The sequence below is a fragment of the Dendrobium catenatum genome, unplaced genomic scaffold (assembly GCF_001605985.2).
Source record: "Dendrobium catenatum unplaced genomic scaffold, ASM160598v2 fragScaff_scaffold_370, whole genome shotgun sequence".
NCBI lineage: Eukaryota > Viridiplantae > Streptophyta > Magnoliopsida > Asparagales > Orchidaceae > Dendrobium > Dendrobium catenatum.
In genome coordinates this window covers 5,563,820-5,579,685 of record NW_021318832.1, presented here as the reverse complement: position 1 = coordinate 5,579,685, position 15,866 = coordinate 5,563,820, and the positions used below count along the sequence as shown (strand labels likewise).

General features: G+C 40.2%; 1 protein-coding gene across 1 annotated transcript in view; it reads left to right on the top strand.

The window, feature by feature from the left end:
- LOC110095458 (tRNA ligase 1) overlaps window positions 1-15,866 on the top strand; it is a 93,160-nt gene that overhangs the window by 40,028 nt on the left and 37,266 nt on the right. The window contains exons 18-20 of the mRNA XM_020821003.2: window positions 10,833-10,940; window positions 14,969-15,066; window positions 15,171-15,231. Of these exons, the coding sequence (XP_020676662.1) occupies window positions 10,833-10,940; window positions 14,969-15,066; window positions 15,171-15,231 (267 nt within the window). The remainder of the gene's footprint in view (window positions 1-10,832; window positions 10,941-14,968; window positions 15,067-15,170; window positions 15,232-15,866) is intronic.

Below are 15,866 nucleotides of genomic sequence, written 5' to 3'. Positions count from 1 at the left end.
TATATTAATTAATATTAATTAAGTTATAATTAATTTTAAATTAATTATAACTTATTATTTTAATTAATTTTAATAAATTATAATTAATTATCTTAATTAATTATAATTACAAATAATCAATTAAAAATAATTGTTTAATTAATTGATTTTAATTATAATTTAAAAAATATTCCTCCTCCCCCCTGCCTCGGTCCACGAGCTTCTAACCGACATCCCCATGAAAGTACGGATTTTCTAAACTCATATTATCGCTCTCGAAGTTTGCGACGCACCGAAAAATCGACTATACACGCCTTTATTGCGCGTGGTGGGATGGGACCCCGGTCCGACGCCTACGACGAAGCGGGCAATCACCTAAACCCTACTTCGGCGTTCGTGGTGCACCGGAAAATCGCCTATACACACCTTTATTGCACGTGGTGGGATTGGACCCCGGTGCGACGCCTACGGCGAGGCGGGGTCACTCATAAGTACCCTTGAGCGAGGGGAAAGCAAAGTGTCTTTTAAAACAGGTGCTGAAGACTCCATACACGCCTTTATTACGCGTGGTGGGAGGAAACATCACGGCCGCGGTGTCCACGTTCGAGGACACCTGATGCAGCGGGTGCCACCGGAAGAACCTGAAAGGGAAGAAACTGAATAGAACAGTAAAGTTTAGCTGAGAACTTCTATTGTATATCTTCTATTCCCCCAATGGTTTGTAATAACATATATGTATGCCAAGGCCCCTGGGCACGATGGCTGCTAAATAAGGAAAAACAACTTTTAGAAAAGGACGATAAGTGTCTAATTGAAAAAAGGTAAGCAGCAGGAATAAAAGTAAATAGCAGAACTAAGGGGTAGTGGTAGAATCGTGGGTTGGTGTGCCCAAATGGCCCTTTAGGTGGGATGGCCACATCATTCCTCCCCCGCTTCGGAGAAGCTCGACTCCGACGAGATATTGATTGGCCCGTCATCATCTGGTGGATGATAGCTATATATGTCGGCAACATTGAAGGTAGACGACGTCTGAATGTGAGGTGGGAGGTCAATCACGTACGCGTTGTCATTGATTTTATGTTTGATGGGGAATGGTCCGACCTTTCGTGGGCTGAGCTTGGAGTAAGTCCCTTGCGGATACCGCTCTCGCCTCATTCTTAACATTACCAAGTCTCCAGTATTGAACACTTTGGGCCTCCTGTGTAAATCTGCATCATGTTTATACTTAGCTGCCAATTTCTGCATCTGCTCCTTGACCGCCTGAATCGTCTCTTGTGCTTGAGTAATGGTCTTTTGTACTGCCGGTTTGCTGCCTTTAGGAAGAATAGTGAGATCAACTAGGTGATTAGGTTGCTTGGTATACACTATCTGAAAAGGGCTGCACCCTGTGGAGCGATTGTACATAGAATTATAAGCAAATTCGGCATGACTAAGGAGCTCTTCCCACCTTTTCGGATTGTCTTGAACAAGGCAACATAACATGTTACCTAAAGTTCGGTTAACCACCTCGGTTTGGCCGTCAGTTTGGGGGTGGTATGCCGAGCTTAATTTGAGCTCAGTGTTCAATCTCTTCCATAGTTCCCTCCAGAAGTGACTCACGAACTTCACATCCCTGTCCGAAGTTAAACTACGAGGCAGGCCATGTAGCCGAATGATCTTCTTGAAGAAGAGCTGGGCAACGTTGACGGCATCGAAGGTTTTCTTACAAGGGATGAAATGCGCCATTTTGGAGAATCGGTCAACAACGACCATGATAGAGTCGGCTCCACGTTTCGTACGTGGCAATCCCAATACAAAATCAAGTGTTAGGTCCTCCCAAATAGAGTCAGGAATCGGAAGTGGTAGATAAAGACCAGTATTTTGCGCAGTTCCCTTGAACCATTGGCAAACTAAGCATTTTTCTATAAACCGTGTGACATCCCGGCGCAAATGGGGCCAGTAAAAACGAGACTGCAGCAATTCCAGAGTCTTATCTCTACCTGTGTGGGCGGACAATCCCCCACAATGCAGCTCCTTGATCAACTGAGGCCTCCACGAAGAGTCGGGCACGCACAGACTATTGCCTTTAAATAAGAATCCCTTGTGGAGTGTGAAGTCCTGTAGAGGTTGCCCGGCTTTACAAGCACCCCATATCCGAGCGAAATCCTTGTCCTCCTCATACAGATCTTGCAGCAATTGTAATCCCGTTATATCCGTTTGGAGATGCGTCAACAATGCTGAACGCTGACTCAAGGCATCGGCCACACGATTAGCTCGGCCAGCCTTGTGTTTGATCACAAAACTGAAGCGTTGGAAAAAGACAATCCAACGCGCATGCATTCTGTTAATATTTTTCTGGTTATTAATGTACTGGAGAGCTTGGTTGTCGCTGCATAAAACAAAATCCCTGTGGAGCAAGTAGTGTTCTCACTGTTTGAGAGCTCTCACCACCGCGTACAATTCTTGCTCATATGCCGACCACTTCTGTCGAGTGTCGTTGAGTTTTTCACTGAAATATTCAACAGGCCTTCCTTCTTGGGACAGGATGGCTCCAATGCCGACAGCCGATGCGTCAGTGTCCACCTGAAAGGGCTTATCAAAGTCGGGAAAGGCAAGCACAGGCGCAGAACTGAGTGCCTTTTTTATTTGTTCAAAACTCCTCTGTTGCGATGCTGTCCACGAAAATGATGGAGCCTTCAGACAATTAGTGATAGGCGCCATTATGACACTGAAACCTTTGATGAATCGTCTGTAATAATTGGCCAATCCGTGGAAGCTTCTCACGTCCGACACTGAGCGAGGTGTTGGCCAATCCTGAATAGCAGCGACTTTCTGTGGAGCAGTTTTAATTCCCGCCGGCGTGAGAACAAAGCCCAGGAAATTAACATTGGTGACCCCCAATTCGCATTTGGTCACGTTGAGGAACAGCTGGTTGCTGCGCAATGTCTCCAAAATGGATCTCAGATGGCCCAAGTGATCCTCTAATGTAGAGCTAAATACCAAAATGTCGTCAAAATACACAATGCAGAATTTATCTAAATATGGTTTAAGAATGTCATGCATTAGTCGCATAAATGTAGAGGGAGCATTACATAGCCCGAAGGGCATAACCTTCCATTCAAACAGCCCATCCACCATCTTGAAAGCGGTCTTCCACTCGTCCCTGGGTCGAATTCTGATTTGATGATATCCGCCCCTCAAATCCAGCTTGGAGAAGACGCTTGATCCCGCCAGCTTGTCTAGGAGATCATTAATCCGGGGAATGGGGAACCGATATTTAACAGTGATCCGGTTAATAGCCCTACTGTCAATGCACATACGCCACTGTCCGTCTTTTTTGGGAACTATCAATGCCGGGACAGCGCAAGGGCTTAAGCTGGGTTGTATGAAGTGTTTTTGTAATAGTTCTTGTACAATCTCCCTTAAAATGGCGTGCTCCCGTGGACTCATACGATAATGAGGTAGATTAGGTAAGTTAGCACCGGGTATGAATTCAATTTGATGCTGAAGATTCCGCAGGGGAGGAAGTGACGGCAGTTCTGGGGCGGTGATATCCCTGAATTCGTTGAGCAGCTGTTGCACTTCAAGAGACGGCATTGATAGGTTTTGTCTCGAGGAGTCATCAGCAATTATAGCTAGCATAAGATGGCTTACTTCCTTAAGTTGAAGTAAGGTATGCCCAGACACAACACGCGCCAACGTCAGGTTGTTAGTATCAACCTTGTTCTGACTTTGAGGGGTGGGCATGAATTTGATCTTTCTCCCTTTCCATTCAATAGTATAAGTGTTGGATCTACCATCATGAATTGCTCCACTATCGTACTGCCAGGGGCGTCCAAGAATCAGATGACACACATCCATATCTATGACATCGCAAGTCACTTGGCATAAATAGCTCTTCCCGATGGTGAACGTGACCTTGCAGAATTCCGAAATGGTGAAATCCACACCTTTCTTGACCCAGCTAATTTTAAAAGGGTGAGGATTTTTGGATGTTTTTATTTGTAAAGCTTGAACGACCGCCTTAGAGATAATGTTTTCAGTGCAGCCATTGTCGATCACGACGTCGCAAACTTTGCCATTAATGGTACATTTGGTACGAAACAAGCTGTTTCTTTGAGTTTCAACTGGGTTGCGCGGAGCTAATAGCAATTTTTCTAATACACCCAGAATCGGTTCCCCCTCATCTGCTATCAATTCTTCAATGGGTTCATCCACCTCTTCTCCAAAACCGAACTGACCGGCTTCGTCCTCACCTTCCATGAGCTGCGCCTGATGCCTGTTGGGACATTCATTGGACTTATGTCCAGGTTGAAGACATCTAAAACATTTGACAGCACTAGGCTTGACATAGGGATTATCTCGACCCTGCCCCCTTGGTCGCGCGATTGCTTTCACGTCTGTAGAAGTATTGTTCACTGGTGCTTGTGGTGACCCGAAAACCTTTGATTGCTGTGTTGCTGCCTTGGAGAAAACTGTGTTGCCTTCCGGGAACAATTTTCTGGAAAAAGATTGGCGGTTTGGTCTTTGAATTTGTGCTTCCGCTTTGAGGGCAAAATTCACGGCCTGGGATACCGACCACACCGAATTGAGCTCTAGCTTGTCTTGAAGTGTATCCTTCAACCCGCCGATATAACGGGCCACCAGTTGATTTTCGGATTCGGCCAGATTGTTGCGAGCACTGAGTCGATAGAACTCTTCGGTATATTCGCTAACAGTTCGTTGCCCTTGCTTGCACTGTTGATACTGGATATACAATAACTGCTCGAAATCAGTGATTAGGAAGTGCCGACGCATCAACTGTTTCATGCGATTCCAGCTGCGGATGGGGCCTCTTCCTTCTCTTTGCCTTGTCTGACATAACTGCATCCACCAAGCATTCGCCCCGCCCTTGAGACGACAAGCTACATACTTGACTTGCTTATCCGGAATAATTTCCATATAATCAAAGAAGTTTTCTACTGCACCTTCCCATTCAAGATAGTCTTCAATGTGAAGCCGGCCGTCGAAAGATGGAATATCCAATTTGAGTCGGATACTCTAGGGTTCTCGCCGATGCGGCACTTGACGCCTCCTTCGATTAAATGCGGGACGCATATTGTAGTCCTCGGTGTCGGATTGCTCTGGTTCAGGACGATCTTCTTCTTCAGAATCCGAAAACTCAGGAGGAAAGATAGGCGCCTGTCTTGGCACCGGAATGGCCTGCCCTGGTAGTCTGGGGCCCGGTATGGTTGCCGGAGCCACGGGACGCGCCACTGGATTGGTAGCGGTCCTAATCTGCCGTAGCTCATCTCGCATTTCACCTGCAAAACGAGTAAAAACATTCATAAGCTCATCCAATTGCTTGGATGTATGCTGTTGCGCCTCCCATAGCGCCTCCAAGCTCCGATTGCCATCGAGCCTGGGCTGGTTGCTTCCTTCGGCCATGTCCACGGTTAGCTAGCTCTGATACCAGTTCTGATGCAGCGGGTGCCACCGGAAGAACCTGAAAGGGAAGAAACTGAATAGAACAGTAAAGTTTAGCTGATAACTTCTATTGTATATCTTCTATTCCCCCAATGGTTTGTAAAAACATATATGTATGCCAAGGCCCCTGGGCACGATGGCTGCTAAATAAGGAAAAACAACTTTTAGAAAAGGACGATAAGTGTCTAATTGAAAAAAAGGTAAGCAGCAGGAATAAAAGTAAATAGCAGAACTAAGGGGTAGTGGTAGAATCGTGGGTTGGTGTGCCCACATGGCCCTTTAGGTGGGATGGCCACATCAACACCTACCATACACGCCTTTATTGCGCGTGATGGGAAGACCCAGTTTCTCGTAGTTTTCCCTAAACGGGGGAGGCGCTCGGAGTCTACCGAAATTTCGGGTGAATATACGATCACACCTCGGACCTGATTTAAAAGGACAAGATTTGGACTCCAATGAACAATAAATTGTGGACCTGACCAAAATCCAAGCAATTAATCAAGGCTTAAACCCAAATAAAATAAAATCAAACCGGAGCTAAAGTCAAATCAATATGAACATGCAATTGAATCTGCAAAGATTTCAAAAAACTTTGAACAAGCACTTGAACATGTACTATGAACTCGTACTTGAATTCAGACTATACGACATTAAGTGGGGGCTTGTAAACTTGATAAATTCAAGTCTGAATGAAACTGAACTTGGATTCAAACACATACAAGGAACAAAGCTTGAATCATACACGAGGGAACTCAAACTACAAGAACACTTGTACATCAATAGTGACTCAATGTCGGATGAAATACATCGATCCTTGTAACCAACATCAAGGTGCAAGCAGGCACACTACAAGACCTCAATGCGCACAAACAAAGAATATAATGAACTCGTACAACGACCTCTACGAGATCAGGTGCATCGTACCTGCAAGAACAACAAGCTGTTGCAAAATGCATATGTGCTCCCCCTATATGCATTATTGAAACCTCCAGTACTAGCAACAACGCCTGTTGATTGAAGAAGGTGACACTGGAGATCAATAGTGGACCCATCGTCGCAAATAAATTGTGAACAACAAATGTGGACATGATGCAGATGTAATAGACTACTACGACAATCCCTACAAGATTGAGACAACAATACTACCACTTGATGGTGGAAGACCTGTCCCTACAAACAAGTGCAATCATCCAAACCACTTGAGATTGGTGAAAGGTGCATATGATGCAGAAATAATGGCTCCTCTACGAACACCTCCAGGAAGTTGTAGTTGATACAACGGGTCCCTGCAAATGAATATGAGCCGCTTGTGTATAACAACAGTGTGTATATCGTAGGCACAACGAACCATTGTGGACACAAGTACGGATATCACCTACAACAACGGTGATTGAGATACTGCAAAGTATATCGGGTATGAAGACAACTCGATGCACAAAAAAGGACACCCCCTGACAGAAGGGAAGGGATGTTTGAACAAATTAGAACTAAACTTCCTAGTGTTCCAAAGTTCCTTCTTAGTTCTATACTTAAGAAGAAAACAGTTCTAGTGTTCACAAACACCGGAAATAACAAGTCTACTACACTAGTGATCTTGGAAGGAGTTCTTTTCAAGGCAGTGGCCATGAACTTCAAAGTAGACCTCCCGATGAATGAGAAAAGGAAGTCTGTATCAGAACAATGAAATATCTCATTGCAATCAGGTGACAGCGCTACGATTCACCTGTATCCAAAAGCAGGAGATTCGTTAGTGCACTATAATCCATCTACTGAAAGACAATAAATAGTGTACGACAGTCTACTTGTACAAAGTAGCAAACAATTCAATTTACAAGCTGCTATAAATCGCCACAGGATCTGCAACACTTATACAAGCAAACTGAAGACGTCTATAATCTACAACGCATCGCCACCGGATCCACAACACTCATATTAGCGGACAGAGGCGTATATGAGCTCTCAAATGAAATGTTGTGCATTCAAATATCAATTACCTGTATAACTAAAATATTTCAACATACCCCTGCACGTGCACCATAGCTTGTATACACATAGGTATACAAAGGGGTATGTCAAATCAATGAAATTTAAAACACCCGCATGGGCCCCGGCGAGCATGTTATTGGTACACACGTGATGTCTAGGGATGCTGTACGGGTTAATAAGTGAATTCAAGTTCGAACCCGATTCTCCTATGTGGATCAATAGGAGTTGACATGGTTCGAACCATTAAACTAATACAAGGTTGTGGTGATCGGTATATATTTGTTTTAATACATTCATATTAGGCCTTCAATAAAAAGAATTCATTAACAAAGGCATAAGACATATGAAATCCGATCCTCCGTCGATGGCTCGACAGAGTTGACAAGGTTCATGCACAAAACACAAATATCTTTAAATGTAAATGACCCCTAACACCCCGATGATGGCCGTGTTGAATGAAGATCTCAACTGGAGGGATTTATAAATATTTTTCAAATGCCACCCAAATATCCATCAAAATTCAAAATTCTAAAATATTTAAAATTAAAATTCAACCATCAAATACTTAAATCAAAATCCATCAATCATCCACAATAATTTGCTGGGGTGGACAAATTAAAATTGGCTTCAGCTCACATAGAGCTAATGTCTGGTCGAGAATATTACTAGGATCCATTCTCAAACAATCTCCTACCAATAAGGACGTGATACGTGTCCTCTAACTAGCGGTTTTACAGCCAAATGGCACCGCAGGATAAACGGTTATGACTCGGGGCCCTCTGAACCGGGTGATTTTGTTGCCAAATGGCATCACGAAATACCGGTTATGGCTAGAGCCAATACACTCTTTAATGTCATCAAATTCTTGAGATATGAATGAATAAGATATAATTGATAGGGTACAAAGCCCTCTGTTAGCTAAGGTGGATTTAAATTTGTCCCCTGAGACAAATACCCACCCTAGGTCTACAAGGTCCCCTTGGACGAAGCAACCCATGGCTGCCGACAAGGATCCTTCTGTCTGGTTGGGTTGACTACCTCCTCTGACTAAGTAGACCAGGGACCTCGATGGCCCGGGACGACGGAACCATGAGATCTTGATCGGGTCCATCATTCATTCCCCCACCATCTGCTTTAAGTGCAAGATGGTGCCATTTCAAATTTTAAATATCAAATCTTCCAAACCTTAAATATCCAAATCTCAAACCCAATGATGCTACTATATGCTAGATAACATGTATCTTTACGTATCTGATTGACTACTAGCCTTAATCGAAAGTTCTCTCTTGTTATCGGGAGGGGTAATTAACTATAGGTGCTTGCGCCTATAGGAAACCAGAACTCAGTTCATAAAATCTTTGCAAAATGAGGGCGAAATCTCTGAGTAGTGTCTTATCTACAAACCCATCTGCCTTCCCAAAATTTACCCCAGAACTTAATTCCGTTAAAACTCCCCTCGCCGAAAGAAAAAGCATACAACAGTCGTGCGGGCGGAGGCCGGGGCTGAATTTTCGGAGCCCAAACATGTAGAGGTGGGAAAACACTGCGTAAAAGAAAAAAAAATGGAGAACATGTTATTTTACATTCCTTATTTGATGCAATAAAAAAAAATCACAAAATACATACAAATTAGGCCTTCCTTCCAAAATACCACAAAATGACAAAGTACAACAATTTAAACAAAATACAGCTTAACTTTCATATTATAAAGATGACACATACAAACTTATACCATAAAACACCTAAAGTTGCTTTTAAATTGCTTGAGAAGAAAGATACATATGGTATGGACACTTGCGGAGAGAAGAATTAGATAAGAAGCCCGAGATGAAATCGTAGAAAGGAGAAGAGAAAAGGAACAAGCTCGCAAGCTTTTCCAAGAAGAAATCCGCAGGTTTTTGTCTCCAAAAATTCTTCACATCATCTCTCTCTTTTTTTTTTTTACTCCACAAAACTACTCATATATAGATGTGAAAAGAGTCAGCCAAACAGCCCCAAACATCACCAACCGAGCCAATCAGGAAAAGGGAAACAGAAGGCCAGCAGGTGGCTCCAGCAGCAACAGCCGAAGGGACCACACAGGGGAGAGGAAAAGCCAGCCACAGGGAGAGGAAAAGTCAGCCACGGGACGAGCCAGGGGAGAAACCGAAAGGCCAACAGAGGGGGAAGAACCAGGACACCTAAATAATGAGCTGAAAATGACATTCCATTAAGAACAGCAAAAACCGAACAACCAAGCCCAAACCGAGGAGCCAGCAACTGCCCAAGAGCCAAGGCACATAAATCGCACCCCCCCCCCCCCATCATTATTCCCTAATATCTAGTCAACTCAATGATATGTTCACCTAGGAACTTTGCAATCACCCCCCCCCCCCCCCCCATCATTATTCCCTAATATCTAGTCAACTCAATGATATGTTCACCTAGGAACTTTGCAATCCTGCATTTAGAAATATTTGACAAGTTAGAAAATATAGACTTTTACTAGCCAATTTGAGGGAGATTGTTGAAGATTCAAATGCAGGCAACAAAAGGAAACCTCCATCGATAATGTTAGGAAGAAGATTTGGAAGAATGAAAGCCAACACAAATACATGGTCCTTAGAGGATTTAGACTGGAAGACATGAACTAAATAATAATGTTGGGCTAGCAGAAAGCACACTGGCGAAGAACATCAACAAAAGAAGAAAAAGGCTGGCCAACAACAACATATTTGGAAGAAACGGATGATTGGTAGGAATGGTTGGTGGACAACAACAAATTTGGAAGAAACGGATGGTTGGTAGGAATGGATGTAGGACAATAGCAATAAAAAGAAGGATGGGCTCATGGATGACAATAGATTTGGAAGGAAAGGGTTGGCAGGTGTAGGTGGCGGACTGTATTGAAACAATGAGTAAATGCTGGTGGAAAACCTTATGGAACGTTTTCAAATTGTTGTAATTGTTAACCGTAATGACTTTTCCTAAAATTGTATCGATTCCTAAAATATTCTAGGCAACACTATGCTTATTTACCCCCCTTTGTATAATAGTAAAACACAAGCCTTTTTGCCATTCTTGTCTATGCCAAATATGAGAGAGAGAGAGAGAGAGGCTCTATATGCTTGCTGAGTAATTTTTCGGTGTATTTGTTGTATTAATTTTATAGGGCAGAGCATATAATTTTAAAAAGATTCATCACTTATTTGGTGATTATTATTCACTTAGTTGTTCCAGAAAACATTTCTTTCTTAATTATTTTTTCTAAGGAACCTTGTTTTTAGTAGTCTGCATCATGTAGCAGTCCTTGGTAAGTGATTTCATCTCTCCCTGCTTTAGTAAAATATTTGGTTAATGTTTTGGGTTTTCCCATCATTTAAAACAACTCATCCTTTTTACCTTTCTCTTCACATTATTTAACATTGTTGCCTTATTTTCAGGAATACCTGGCTGTGCCAAATCAGCCCTCTGCAAAGAAATCTTAAAAAATCCTGGCATGTTTGACGACAATCGGCCAGTGCATAGTTTGATGGGCGATTTGATTAAAGGTTTGTTGATTCTTTTAGATTGTATAATATGTATGAATACAAGGTACTGTGAAGTAATTCTCTTCTTTGTGCGACTGGCCTACTATTGAAATTCTCATATTATTTTATAATTAACAAAAGAGCGCATTTAGAAAAATATTCAACTAAGATTTCTTTTATAGATGTATCCTTTAATCTAGCATGATTTGAAGTATGTCCTAAAATATGGCATACTTGTAAAGTTTGCATAATACGTTGCCATAATCCTTCATTGGAGAGCTTAGTGGATTTGATGAAGTTTGTATTCTTATTTCTCTTAATTCAAGCTCATTTATGGTATCAGCATCTTACATGTAGAACTAGTCGGAACTATTTTTTTCCTCATGCGCTTCTTTTTTTTTGAAAATCTGATATTTATTTTATTTTTATCTAGTATTATAAATTAGATTTTAATCCAAAGTACCTAATGTGTGAGAGCATTATGCCATGACGGGACATCTAAAATAGGACATCACTAGCAACTTCTTTGATTTTTCTTATTGTAAAAAAAGGAAGAAAATAAAGATGCACGCTATTCCTACGCGGTCCTACACTTCTCACCTTCTTTTCTTCCGCTTTGCTTGCAACTCGTGTCATGAAATCCTCACCTCATTAGTCACAAACACATGGAGCCAAAACTCATGTTACTCACTCACTATGCCCGTGCATGCTTTGCCATTTCCGCCTGCTAGAAACCATAGCCAACCTTACCCACTTTACCTAAGTACTCCATCTACACCGCGCAACAAGACATCAACATTGCAACAACATCCCAACCACTCGCCATCCCCTTTCTGTCTTTAAAACCTCATTCACTGCTATAAAGATGAGGACATGCTCAAATTTTATCCACAAATTATTAGAAAATTTTAGGCACAAGCTTATTCCTTTGGTGTGCCATCATGCGAAGACTTATACTCATTGATCTTTGATTTGACGAGGATGAAGAACACTCTACATTTGTTGATCTTTGATTCAGTTAGAGTTTCTCCTCTCTTCATTGATCTTTGATTCATTACGGTTTTTTGGCCACCATCAAGCGATAGCTATTATGGTTGTTTATGTTCTCTAGTGTAGTTGGCATACTCGTAAGCTTTGGTTTGTTGTCGAAGTTCTCTTGTTTTTCATCAATGTCACTGGAAGTTTGCCATTGAGAAGTAAGAAGACCAATAAATCTGCCTCGGTAAAAAATGGCATAGGCTACTAGATGCTAACAGTCTTCACGTCCAACTTTGCTATAATGCCCCATGTGAAAGGCTTTCAAAAGAATAGAATAATAATAAACAAGTTTTCAAATATCTATTATACGCAGCGTACTAACAAAGAATTTCTTTATTAAGCTTTGGGTTGCATTTCTCTCTAAGATTGTTTCTGTTCTGTTGATTTCTTTTCTATAGTTGTTGGGAAATATCATTTATTTTGATGCACTATCTTTGCACCCAAGCCCATGATTTGTCACGAAAATCATAGCTATCTTTGTAGCCAAGCCTACCATTTAACACAAAAATCAACACTGAATTGAATTTCTGCAGCCAAGTAAGGGGTTGCAAACTAATAAAGCATATAACAAATTAGTTGAATTATACATTGACCGCAGAAATAGTTTTTTTTTCCTGGAAAACTATTGTTTGAAGTTCTAGAGGCTATTTTGGCAATCCATGGAATTGCAAAGGCGGCATTCCATCTCTGTAGACAAGGTGGCAATCTATTAGCCTAGGGGAGGTAATATTACTCAGATTTTTAGGAAAATAAATATGTGCAAACTGTAAAATATCTTTCTTATTTCTAATGTAATTAATATTTCCATAGATAGAATTTGCCAAGAATAACTTAGAATCATGCCATATAAATAGAGGGTCAAGTCCCCCCGATGAAATACACAAAATTCAGATAGTTTCACTTATCCTCATGTCTTAGAGCTGTAGAAACAAAGGAATCTTAAGCATTTTTCTATGTTTTACATTTTCGCAGCCTCAAAATCCTTTTTGAAGTCCCTTTTTTCTTCCCTCTTTGTCCACTTCCTCCACCTGTTACTGGAACGATAACTGCCATCCACTACCTCCATTTACTACTCCACCACAAGGACACTTTTTATCCACCGCTTCCACTTGCTGCTCTACTGCAAGGATAATTTTTGTCCATTGTCAACTTCCAAAACAGGAAATTTCTATTTTTCTAATTAAAGAAACGGCTTCAGAAGTTGCTAACCAATTAAGTAGACCTAATCAAACTTTTATATGTGAATACAAAATTCTTCAATCGTTTTTCAAAATGAATGTAATAAATTATCTTAGTTGATCTTAGATTGCGAGAACATTTTCTGAAAAGAAAGTGAAAGTTGGGCTACCTTATTGGCCACATACCGAGCATAGATGATCTTAATTTTTCTACATGGGTTGTAGAAGATTTCTCAATTATGTCTTGGTTATGTAATTTAATGAACTAGAAGTTAGAATCTACATGTTCCTAGCCACAATTAGTGATATTTAGGATATTGTGAAGCGAACATATTCCAAAGGTGCATGATGTCCCTGTAGTCTATGTGGTCAAGACAAAAATTTACACAGCTAATCATAGTACTCATTCGGTTACCGAATATCATAATACATTAAAAATTCCGGGACTCAAACTCAATTTTTGCTAGTGCATCATAATGAGATGTAGCGAAGAAGTTGCAATGCTAAAATCATTAGAAGTTGCAATGCTAAAATCATTTATGGAAGAAGTAAGTTATGAATTCCTATCAGGAGTAAATATTGAATATGACCAAGTACGCATTTAAATACTTGGAAAAGACTCACTTTTCAACCTAAATAAAGTTTTCTCTGCCATTAGAGGGGAAAAAAGGAGACATCTCCAGTAACAAAATTAATATTGTTGTAATTCTTCATACTCTTTGGGCCACGTCAGATGTGTTGGCTTTGTGGAGAGATAGCTCCAGGAACAAAATTGATAATATGTTGAATATCACGCAAAATGGGTAAACTATAAGGAAAATCGTGAGGTAAAACATCATGGTATTGTAACAACGACAAAACTTCCTTCTTTACAAGTTCCTCTTCCCTATTTTCTTCTAAAACCATGATAACATACTTTTCCAGTGGGTCAGGTAGATCCCTTATGAACATTAACCTTGAGATTCAAATCAATCACCATATTTTGCTTAGTTTCCTCATTTGGATGGTTCAATACCACATTCTCAATATATATGTATTCTTGTGGCTGTCATGGATGTCATGCCTATCATTTTGCCATAACTAAAGTAAAAGTAAATGGCTGACATCCATTGGAATAATGTCGCGCTAAGCCTCCTAAAATATTTGTTGGTAGAAAATTATACTAAAAATCATTAGACACCTTAATTTGATTTCCATTTCGCAACAGTGATAGTTTTTAAGGCCTAAAGCGTTTTGTTGTAGAAAGGTTTAATTAGTCCACCATCTTTGTAGACAATATTGTCATCAATAATGCATTAAAAACTTTTCTTTTTACCGTACACCATGCATGAAATATATTGTGGTGAAGCCACTATGGTTCCTTGTTAATGATGACCCTCAGCTCGTCGAACAACAAATATCTCTCATTCATTAGCTTGCAATGAGTGCTCCCCTTCGACTTCTGGTACTTGTACATTTTCATCTTTTAGTGGGACTTCTTCAACTAATGTTAACTTAGCAATTGGGGCAATTGAAAGCAATATGACCAGATGCTATGTCAGCTATGGACATGAGTAATTGCAGATCAAAATTATTAATTTGTTCTTTTTTGAATTTTATGATCAACAACATTGCCTGGGGTGTAAGCATAACTCTAATGAGTAAATATAATTATTGGCTGTATTTATATTAACAGAAGTTCGTGGTAGTGTCTATTAAAATTAATTAATTAAACTTATTGCATGAAAATGGTATATCATGATATCTACTGGAAAAAGTACCATTATTTTGATAGTGGCTGTTACTTAACAAAAGGTCTCTGGTAACTTTACTGAGTTTGCAAAAATCATCCAGGACGATATTGGCCCAAGGTAGCTGAGGATCGCAAGAAGAAACCATATGCTATAACCCTTGCTGACAAAAATGCACCCAATGAAGAAGTGTGGAGACAGGTAAAATGATACTCAACTTATTAGCATATTCTATTTGACATGATCATGTGCCTTGTGTTTTTTTTGTTCTAAATTGGCTACTAACATGAATTTCCACTTGTTAGATCGAGGACATGTGCCGGAGTACAAAAGCATCAGCTATTCCAGTTGTTCCTGAATCTGAAGGTCCTATGCATATCATTTAAGAAATTTTCTTATTTTGTTAATGCTATTCCTTAGCGTTAGTTTGGACAATACTTTACCCACCAACATGCTTTTCTTGAAGTTATTTTGTTTTTCACCGTTTCTCTTCTCTCTCTCATTGAATGTGACTGCATGTGCATGCCCTGTGAATGCTCCTTCTTTTGGTTAATTAGAAATACTTTATGGCCAGCAACTTAGCAAGCAATCTATAATTAATAATAAAATTATCATAATTAGTTTTATCCCATTAACTGGCTCGAACTTATGAATCATTCTTTAGCTTTCATTCATGTTAATTGCTGCATGTGCTGTTAACTTCAGTTTAAGAAAATGTGAATTCATTAAATTATAGCAAAATCATAGCAATTTAATTTGAACTAGTTGCTTCTTTTGAAATTTACTTATCTGTATTCTTTATTGTTCCTTAAGCACAAATTAATTTTTTTGCAATTTCTATTAATTTTTCGTGTACCTTGGCAAATTGATCTATTCAATTATTTTTAGTTCTATTATAATTGAAAGGATTTTGATTAGATCAATCTTATTTCCCATGTAGGTAGTGGATTCCACTGTTACTTAATGGTTAAAATTTGACTATTGAGTATTTTTGCATTCTA